The 11,164-nt window shown below is 39.6% G+C and overlaps 1 protein-coding gene across 1 annotated transcript in view; it reads left to right on the top strand.

The window, feature by feature from the left end:
* The first annotated feature begins 11,035 nt into the window (after nucleotides 1–11,035).
* The window catches only part of NELFA (negative elongation factor complex member A), a 23,614-nt gene continuing 23,485 nt past the window's right edge, over nucleotides 11,036–11,164 (top strand). Inside the window, exon 1 of the mRNA XM_009882570.1 lies at nucleotides 11,036–11,113. Coding sequence (XP_009880872.1) covers nucleotides 11,036–11,113 — 78 coding nt within the window. The remainder of the gene's footprint in view (nucleotides 11,114–11,164) is intronic.

Raw genomic sequence — 11,164 nt, 5'->3', positions numbered from 1 at the left:
TTCTATACCCACCTTTATCTGTCCTTGTACCTCACATAACTGCCAGAAATATATTTTCCAAAGACCTTTAACCAAATTTACTCAAAGATGCAACAATCCTGCCATCTCTGCATGTGACTGAATTGCCCTCTTCTGATCTTCCTCCCTGGATTCCTGCAAGCTCTTCTGAAAAGCTGGTTCTGGAATAAGTATTGTAAAGGTTTGTGTGTGAATTACCAGGACTTTTAGCATTTCATCTGTGAACACTTTAACAGTGAAAAAGCAAATAGCGAATGACAGTAAACCAAAAAAAAAAAACGTAAATCCACCATTGTTTTCATGTTCATCACCAGCCCATGCTTGGCTGGTATCAGCTTTCCCTTTGCTTGCTCATTCCCTGTTGGGTACTTTCCTGCCATGTTGTCAAATGTGCAAAGAACTGGTTTATCCCTGCCTCACCAGCATCAGCGTTTTACCATGTTATTCCCCCAGTTACTGTGGAAAGGTTCTGTGTAGCCTGCAGGTTAGAGCTGTGGTATTTCGATTTCAGTTGCAAGGCTTACATTTTAAGTGCTAGTATTAAATGTAGATCCTTACAAGGTATCTGGCAACTTTGCGTTTGGCAGTTTGCAAAGCAGCTGGGTACCTAGTTCAATGGTGGAGTTACTTTCCTTGTTCTGTATCGCTTGATATGTAATTAGGATACAATTGCACTACCGGGCTTTCCACATGTCAGTGTACAATCTATTCCATCTAGTCACAGTAAATTACACACTCATCATTATCCTATGAAACAGCATAGTACTAGTGAGTCAATTATACCTTAAGGTCAGATTGCTCTGTCTTCAGTGTCTTCCTATTATGTCTGATCTTCTTGCCATTAAGCTCAATGATGGCCTCCTATTGATTTAAAAAAGATTTGAAGAGATTTTAAGAAATAATGTGAAAACAGCTATAATTAACTTTTTCCAAAACATTTACTGAAATAAAAAATATTCTTTGTAATTACTGGGGGTTTTAAATTTCATCCTTGTTTTTCTCTTCCCTGTTCTGGTCTTCTCACTCCCTTCCTCCATCAGTTTGAAAACCGAAGTCCATAATGTCACCTTTGAAAAGGGCTTTGAGAGCTATAGATCAAAAACTCTTCTACGTGTGTCAATACAATTCATTTCAAAACATCTTCTGATTCGAAGAACAAGCTAATTTGACTGAACAAGCTAATTTACATCACCCCACAGTGAAAAAGGGATTAACAGATTAAGATGGATTTAAACATCTCCCTCATTAATACAACTGAAAATTGGGAAGAGTACAACATTATTTTTAACTCCAGCTTTCTCCTCCTTGGTTTAGCCCAGCTAAATTTCAGAAAAGGAAAAATGTAGAGTAAAAATCACCCATCAGATGCTGGAGAATTGAGTTAAAGATCTACCTCATCTACGTTCTTACCTGGCCCTAAGCATATAATTTCATCTATGCTGGTCCTTAGCTCCCTTTTTGTTAAACAGGGTAACACGTGTACGAATCTCATAAAACTGTGAGAATCCTTTTTATCAGGGACTGAGTCAGTAAAATTCAATGGCAATTAGAACCATACCAACAGATACAAATAGTTCATGTAAACCAAATTTATGCCTTCTGAAGCTTACTGTAAATGTGTCCATCAGGACATCACCTCAGTTACTATAATATAACAAACGTCTTACTAAATTGTAATAATAATTTTTTTAAAGCAAGAAAATTCTCAGCACATTAGAGTGAAACAAATAATACTAATCCAAAATCCATGGAAAAGTAAAATTTTTTAAAGTTAATTTACAGGGTTTATAATGAACATGCAATATCAGTTTGTACTGAGAGTAGCAATGTCTCAGTAAATCATAAACAATCACATACTCAATACTGTAAGTTTGCCTGCAAAAACTGCAACCTTGTAAGTTATTATTACAGTTCTGGAGGCAATCCAGCCATGATGAGAAAATCTGTGCTGAAAAATAAAGTTTGTACAGATAGGTAATACGTTTTATTAGACGAAAATAGACCAAATATAAGGACTGTGGGCCTGAAAGCTTGCTTATTTTTTCCAATTATACCTAACAAAATATAATGATGTCTTCCTACAAGCCTAACATTTCTTATAGACTACAAAAGTGTTACTTTAAAATAAAGCATTTACAAGAAACGGTTGACTATGATTGATAAATATTAACAAACAAATGGACATATGAGATGACATAACACATGTCTGTTTGGAACCCTTCCTTTGCCAATAAAGCCTGAGATAACTTATTACTGAAAAAGATTAGAAGATTTCTAATAATTTTCACTGGTCCCTACATAGTTCTAAAACTGTGTAAAGCTAGTAATTTTCCTCTGCTTATTTCGATTTTTCTCATTGTAATGAAAAGAACAAAAAAAAAAACTTTAAAGAGCCATTGTAAAAACATAACAATGGGTGGAGAAAATTCACTGGCATGAAAAAACATGAAAAGCTTTTAGTTCATTTTATCTTTAAGTGACTATAGTTCAAGTTCATTGTACCCCTTAAACATGAGAGATGTTTTGATTTCAGCCAGACTCTTCAGTTATGCATATCTTGTCACGCTTTTTTGGAGGTTTCTGTATTTTTTTTCCACTATAATCTGTATTTTTCAAAAAGACTCCAGTTCTCAAAGCAGTATCTAAACTAACACTAGAGATCTTCATTGCTAGGCACTAACTGACATTTACTGTTCATTCAGACAAGCTGGAAAGCATGTATGCATTTGAAATTTATTGTGGGTGAATTTGTATCATTTTAGGATTAATGATTAACATCCAAATTTTTTTTTTTTTTTTTTTTTGTGAACTCTCCAGCTTTATATGCACTACTGTTAGAACTTCCTTGGAAAAAGTATTACTCAAACAACGCCCATCTGCCCAAGCATATCTTAGTGAAACACTATCCTGAAGCCATTGTTCTGCAACTACTAAGTGGTTCCACTGATAAAAAAAACCTGATTTTGCTGGCTACCTGGATTGTCCTTTCTATCACACTTACCAATTGCCTCTACAGCCTCAACTACTGGTGTTCCAGCTTCCAACACATTCCCATACCAGCAGACTTGTGTCTGTTCAGCCAAGCCTCAAGTGTCAGTGTGGTCTGGTACTTAGCTCCTGATTTTATTGTCCTCGGAAAGGAGTACATGCTGTCCCATTGGAATTCAGCCCAACAAACTGCACAAATACAGAAGCAAATATCAACAAATGAAGGAAACAATTGGAACATAGGGAAATACTGCTATAAGCAATCTCTCTTCTGATTATAAGAGTAAGAATTACATCAGCAGTAACTCTGGAAAGCTCACTGGGTCAGCAGCTACCATTAAAAGTAGGAAATTTTGTCTGTGGGAGTTATCAACTTGTAAATTCAAGTACTTCTGTCTTGGGTCGCTACCAATGTTGGTACGGACCAGGACCCAGAGCAAGCAGAGATGAACTGTGAAATCCAGGTTCTCCATTGACTCATAAATATGGAAAGAGATTCAGGCCCGGATACCTACCACTCCTAAAACACACCTAGAACATCCAGGTGTATCACACGTGGAGTCTCTCAAACAGTGGAATAAGGTATGTACAATACAATATGACTTTATGGTAAGTCTTAGATACCATAATACCTGTCTGGATATTTTAGCGTGTCCGTTTTCTGCCTCCTAGGCTTTTAAATCTTCTCCAAGTGTTCAGTGTGGGATCTGTGCCAAAAAGAATTACAAATTCTCAGTTCTCTTCTACTTTAATTCATACAGCGACACAAAATTGGTCTTTTTTGAGAAAGCATAGGCTCGGCCACCAGTCTGTCAGATGGTTTGAAAACTGACTGGACTGCCAAGCTCAACTGGTAAAGACGAATGGTTGACATGTAGCTAGTGAAGAACATAGTGCTCAGCATCTTGATCAGAGGCCCAGTTGCTGGCACAGAATGCACCCTGAGCAAATTTATGGACACCAAATTAAGGAGTGGCTGACATGAGGACTGGCAGAACTTAATCCAGAGAGATCTCAATAAATTTGAGGATTGGGCCAACAGATACCTCAAGCTCAGGAGAGCAGAATAACCCCAGGCGTCAGGACAGGTGGGAAACTGGCTGAGCATCAGCCCGTGAAAAGTACTGGGGAATCACAGTGATGCCAGGCTGAGCATTAGCCCATTTAAGCCAACAGTGCACTCTCACTGCAAATAAAGCAAACTGCACCCTGGAGTCCATCGAGAGAGGTGTGGCAGGGAAGGTATTATCCTATAGTCATTAAAACAGAGAAGTTAGGAGCAAAAATTTTCACAGAGGCTGACAAATTCTACTTTCACTAGATGTTTATCCAGTATGCATAGAAATTAAAAGAGCACCTCTTCATAAAAAGGGGCATAATCTAGCTGGGAAATTAGAAGGTAGCAATCCTTGCCAGAGCAGTGAGTTTCTGGAATAGTCTTCTGCCTTCAGTAGCAGGGTAAAGTAATCAAACTAGTTGCAAAATGGAGTGTAATAGTTTATAAAAAGACTGGTGTATTAATGTTGCACATGACAGCAAGTAGTGATGTAGGAGGTCTCATCCAGCCCTACATTCCTGAATTTTGCATGCATAAAAAGTGATAAAAAATGAAAGAAGATGAAAAATAGTTTCTGAAACATAATAAAGAGTGAGAGAAAAGGGGAGAGAAACATATGGGTGTTGGCAAACAAAGTCTGTGGAGATAATGAAGAGAGAAGTAATCTTCCTTGAAAACTTGGTGACTGTGTTGTCAGATATCACAATATTGTGGCCTGATGCCACTGCCTTTAAAACTTCTCATTTTGGAGCACAATTTAATTGTGATGGCTGCTAGAAGCACTACTGCTTCTAGCAAAACAGCAATGTCACATTTTTTACAGCGTATGCTGTGGGATGTCAATTAACAGATGATCCTGAATGATTCCCTTGAATTCTTTATCTACAAAGTAAGGCCTCTACAGAGGCAATATGCAGAGGCAATTTGAGGCACCACACATGCACAAATACATGACTTTGAAAGAAAAAGTTTATTTGTGTGCAGCACAATTTACGTCCTAGTGTTTTTTTGAAACCCCTAATGGTTTTTAATTTTGCGCATTGTTATGCCTGATTAATGGTATTTGTACTGCTCACAGCGATTGTGTTCTTGTTTATTAGAAAGTAATTGAGAAGGTAATTGAGCTCTGCATTCATAATTTTATGTTTTAAATAACTATTTAAATGCCTCCTTTTGTTACAATAATACATTAAAAAACTTACTAAAATCAAGAGTGAAAGAAAGGCAGCGTAAGAGGTGGCAAAGGCAAGTGCTGCTACGTTCGTGAAAGCAGCAGCAATGGCTGTAGGCAGAGGCATCCAGAAAAAGCTAAAGGAATGCTCTTCAGCCAGGCCCACCAGCCCTGAGAACAAACACCCTTTTGATGACCTCTGAGGTCAAACATGGGAAGCAAATAAGACTCCAGTGAAATCTAGAAGTCCCATTAATCACCCTATGTGCCCCACTAGCTAGGAGGGCAGCATCTTCTTCAAAGCAGTGCATACTAATGAAGCCAGGGCAACCCTAAGGAGGATACACTACCATCACACTGATTAGCTGCTGATAAGTGACACATGGAGATGGGGGGAAGTAGAAGGAGCGTTTCCAAACAGACAGCTGTGTTTCCTCAGGGATGGGACCTGTCACATAGGTATGCTGCTCTGCAGAGACTTCAAGGAAATTGTTCCATCACTGCTGATAAGCTTCAATTTTCAGGCCCCATTAGCTACTACTAGACGTCAGAGCCCAAGAGTGGCAGCGTATCAAATGAAACTGCTCTAGAGCAAGATAGAAAGGAAATGACTGTTTTGAGTTCTACCTCTCACTCTTCGTGGGCATTTATCATCTTTGGGATGAAGTCACTACACCATTTGGAAGTTTATTTGGGGAAAAAAATAATCACAGAATAGTGTAGCTGAAGTCATAAGAGGGTGTGACGACAATGTAAGCACAATCTTGGACACAGGGAGCCAGATGGAGCACCACTGCAATAATTACTGCCCATCAGGCCATGCCAATTCACAAGAGAAGATGTATCCAGGACACTTTTCATAGCTTTTATCTTAATTTATCTTTATTTCTGCCAGAATAGAGTTATATCAGTTTCAAGAGACTTTGCCTGCCAGGGAAGGTAGCTGGCTGTGTCATAGCTCACACAAGAGGTTACCATGAGTAAGCTTCTCATTTGATTTGAGGAAGTCAGATAATATGGTTTTGTTTGAGTAAATTCTCAGACAGTGTTTCCTTTCAGATTCCATCACTACAGCAAAGTTTTAGGATGGGTCAAATAAACTCCCACACAAAATGATACATCCACCACAAAATGAAAATGCATAAATTCATAATAAGCAGCATTTTAGGAACTGAATCAGTTTAAAAATGTATTGACAAGTATTAAACCCAACAGTAAATACCACTTTATAAAATCAACTACTGCTTAATGTTAATTTAATTGTGTATGTAAAGGTAGTGAAATGGATTTTCCTTAAAATTATGTGCACCTCAGACCCACTGACAAAACTCTGTTGCCAGTTAACATAAAGGATATTAGCCTGTTACTACTACCAGTTACTCCATTAGTGCCCCTGACAGGTTTAACCATGCATACAACTCATGTGTCAACATGATACCGCATGATAAAATTTTCTTCTTATGCTTCAAAAACCGAGGAAACTGCACTTAAAACATACTGAAATATTGAATGTACTAAAAAGTTGCAGTGTTTAGAACTCCAGTTACAAACGTGAAAGTAAAAATAAAATCGCAGAAAAGCTCAGTTATTCAACCTTAATGGAAATGTTGTGGGGGTGGGAGTGTATTGTATGGTAATACATAATCTACTGCTTTGTCTGCCTTCTTAGGCTGGCCCCTGGCAGCACGGCATGAATGACAGCCTAAAGCCTTGTTGGCCCAGAAACTGCCATACTTGCCATTGCAGAATGGGATGTCAGTGGGAACTTAGTGCCACTGCTAATGCTAACGTTGTATTTATTGCTCATGTCTCAGTGCTTCCTAAAACACAGTGAAAGCAGCTTCTTGCTCACTGAGAGCTCAATGCCAACACCAATCTGAAATCTCTGCCTATCAGTGTACCACTCCTCAACTGGGGTGGCCAGCTGAAATGTACTGCTGGTTACCCTTGTTGTGGTTTAACCCCAGCCAGCAGCTAGGACCATGCAGCCACTCACTCAATTCTTCCCCTTTCTGATTGTGGGTTGAGATAAAGACAGTTTAATAGAAACAATAACAGGAAAGGAAAAATAATAATAACAATAATGACACGGGTCACTCTCACCACCCAGTGAATTGGCACCTTCCCAAGCAGTGATGGTGGATTCTCACTCCCTTTCTAACCCCCATTTATATACTGAGCATAAGGTCTATGGTATGGAATATTACATTGGTGAGCTTGTTATGTCTATGCTCCCTCTCAGCTTCTATGGGAAGCTGAAAAAAGTCCTTGACTAAGGACAACTAAAACAATATGCACTATGGACGTTCCTTTCATACCAAATCTGAAACACAGTAGCTACTAGAAAGAAAATTAATTCTATCTCAGCTGAAACCAGGACAACCCTGAACCAGAAAACACCAGGCTCTATTCCTGTAACAACCTTCTGAGTATACACAGTTATTGTAAGTCTGATAGGGAACACAGCACTCTGGCCTCAGTAGTACAGGACTAATTCACCCCAGCATATGTATTTTTCAACATGTAGTGAGACAAACAGCAGGTTAGGAAAGTCCTGGAGCACTGATTTTGGTGTGAGATAAAGTAATAGCTCTCTTGAAACAATAAGGTGGATTCAAAGACATGAATCCTTGCCTATGTCTGTTTTTTATTTGAATACTGTCACAACTGGGCAAGTGAATCTAGGGTGTCTCCCTCCAGTTCTTCTCAACAATTTTATATTCAACATCATCAACTTTGAAAAAGGGACCTGCAACTTAGAGGAGAAAGCATCTGCAAACAGTTAACTGTAATGCAACACCACGTGGGATATAAAGCACTTTCAGAGAAATCAAGCAGATCCTTTCTAGCACCCGGAATCCCTGAGGAATGAGCACTTTTATATTTGCCATGTTACTCTGAAAATCACTACACTAACTACATTAAAGTAAAAAATAAATAAAGCTGTATTATATTCAAACAGAAAGTTAAGGTACTAGTAACTAGACAGGACAAAAGCATGCTCTTACAGCTAGCTAGCTGGCACTTTGTCTTCATCTTCACAGCGTCTGCATGCCCATTCAGTTAACAGCTGATAGGGACAAATTTGCAGGCGATAGGACTGGAGCCAAATTGACAATGTAAACCTTATATTCCAGATACATATCACAGAATAGGCTCCCTTTTCAAGTCACACTTCAGATAAGAACATAAAAGTGATTACAGTAGCTCAGACTAGATGGCCATGGAGTTCAGTGCTTTAACACTTGACAGTGTCCAAAAATAGATGCCTCGAGGAACTCATAGGAACAAAGAAAGTACGTAATAATACTCCCTTTGCTTCCATCAGTGTGCAGTTTGGCATTGCCTGAGAAAGCCAGTACCTAACCCACACCAAGTTTACCAGAACAAAGTTACCCTTTCAAAATAGCGTTCAGTCCGTGTGAACTGGTGGAGTGAGGCTGCACAACGGCACACTTTGGAGTTGTAGAGTACTTATCGGGTCTGATGCTTAACAAACATTCGTGCCATCTCATGGAACCAGGTTAACTCTCTGTGTCAGCTACTGCCTGAAGACAACCAGCTGCGCAAACCATTGCATGTACTCTGATTTAGTTCCTTCAACCCACCTTTAAAAGGAGTTGGTTACTTTTCTCCTCACATTTGAAGGTGAGAACACTGCTAGCTCTCCTTGCTTAACTAGGGTTGTTTGGGGTTTTTTTTTTAATTACACTATCTCATGGATTATACATTTTCAAAAGCAGTTTACAGCAGAAAGCAGAATTAGGGGTGAGATATTAAGCTATGCCTCACCAACTGGTTTGGGGAAATTTGTCACATTTATGCCACTTTGCATGTCTTATTTTCAGAACACTTTCTCACAGCAGACTCCATGCCCGTAAGTAAAATCAGACTTAAATCTCTGAGGGGCTACGTAAGGTACAGGAACACACGCTCTCGTGCCAGGTAACCTGCAATCCAGAGTTCACTCTCCTGCCATAAAACACACAGTTCCAATGAACTCAAAGGGATTTTGCACTACAGTTAAGCATGTACCTAAGCCTTAGGAATATTGGTGCCTACTTTAAATAGCTGGGTATAATTAATGGAGGGTAAAGGTTATTAGTGATAGTGACATGCTAATTACATGTCTAAACTAATACCATTCCTTTACAGCTGTTTTTCAAACCTTTTGCTTTCATTCATTTCTTATTCTGTTTTCAATTTAATCATTTATCCCAGTCTCTTATTTACATTTTTTTCTGTACAAACTAACAGATAAATAGTTACTCGTGGATAAATAATTCTCCCACAACTATGTACTAAACTAACATACTGAGATAGAGGTCAAGTGAAATTCTGGACAGAACAATTTACATGGTAGACAAACTGTCTCAAATCTGATTTTGCGGTTCTAAAATGTCACCTGATGGTATACAAAAGTTTTGTCTTAAATCACACTGGGTTTGAGTATACATTGATCGTACCAACAAAATCCACGTGTGCATTTGCACACACATTTTAAATGATTAGCTCTGGGGGAAAAAAAAAATTCCCTATGTGATGTCTAAAGAAAAAAGTTAAAAATTTATCAAGAAGTTTTGGTTGGGACATAGTTGAGGCATCAAGGAATGTACCTAACCTTGAATAGGATGGGAAATGAAACAATGTATCTTATGTATTCTTTTGTAGTTGCTGACTTAAGCGTAAGATAGTAAAAACTTCTGGACCAAATTCGAGCCAAAAGCATACACCAAACTATCCCTGGGTAATTATAATGCTAAAATACACACCCCTTTGTGAATGAGCATGCTAATCAGGTAACCTCCCTAAATGTTTCAAACGTGGGCTTAGATGCATATGTGTAGTTAAGAGTAATGAATCATTATTGACCAAACAGCTGTATTTTATCGTTATAAATGTTGGGCAGTTTGAACCATGAGGTGTGCTAGCTGTTGGTAAATGCCTGGCACCTGATTTTGCAGAACTGAAATAAAAACAAATATCTTGACTGAGCGTGTTGATTGGTTCTCGCACACCAGGCGAAGAACCCTGATTTAGGTACAACAAATGTACTAGTATAGAATTTATTCACATGGGAACTCTTTGTTCTAAAACACTTCCACACTGATAAAAGTCAATGTTTAATAGCACCCCAGAGTTGCAGTCGCTCAGCGTTTGGGCTATTAGTAAAAGTTGGGAACAAGAATAAAGCGTAACACTCTACACTGCCGTATTGAGGCAGTATAAAGCACCTCAGCAACAACTGCCCAGCTCTCCTAGAGCAATCAGGTTGTCAACAATCTCCTTTAAAGGCAGAATGTTGTAAAGAAAACGTTTTCATTCCAAAAAAAAAAACTTAGAAAAGAGAGAAGGTGAATTTGCTATGCGCTCCTACAACTGCTGTGCTTTAATTTCAATCGGAAAGACACTAAAACGAAACGTTTATGCCGCACTTAAAACGCGCTGAGTCTTCCGGGATTTAGGCAATTGATTAATTTTTCATATTTAAATAACAATGAGCTGAGTCACGAGGGAACGCGAACGTACGCACACCAGCCCCCAACTTCTCCCTGCCTCCCGCTGGCGCTACAGACACTGAAGTAACCTCCTACACCGCTGAAGCTCCCGACACGAAAAACCTCTGGGGAAAATGATGAAAAAGACTCTCGGCTCTCCTTGTGCCAAATCGTAGCACCCCAGCGGGGTGGAGGGAGGGGGGGGGGGTTAACCATCTCGCACCACGATTCGGGCAAGACGCGACCCCAGGGGGCTGACAGGACCTGAGGCAATCCGCCGAGGCGGGTGCTCTTTAAGGCGCTATGGGCACCCGTGAGCTGCCCGTGGCGCTGGGTGGGATAAACGGGCTGCCTTTTCAACGCAGGCCGACCCGAGACAGAGCAAAAGGCCTGCTGGCGGCGGCCCCCCCGTTCCCGCCCCCCCCGGGGCCC

Source organism: Charadrius vociferus, unplaced genomic scaffold (genome assembly GCF_000708025.1).
Source record: "Charadrius vociferus isolate BGI_N301 unplaced genomic scaffold, ASM70802v2 scaffold213, whole genome shotgun sequence".
NCBI lineage: Eukaryota > Metazoa > Chordata > Aves > Charadriiformes > Charadriidae > Charadrius > Charadrius vociferus.
The sequence above is the reverse complement of the archived record's forward strand: the minus strand, read 5'-3'. Positions and strand labels throughout refer to the sequence as shown.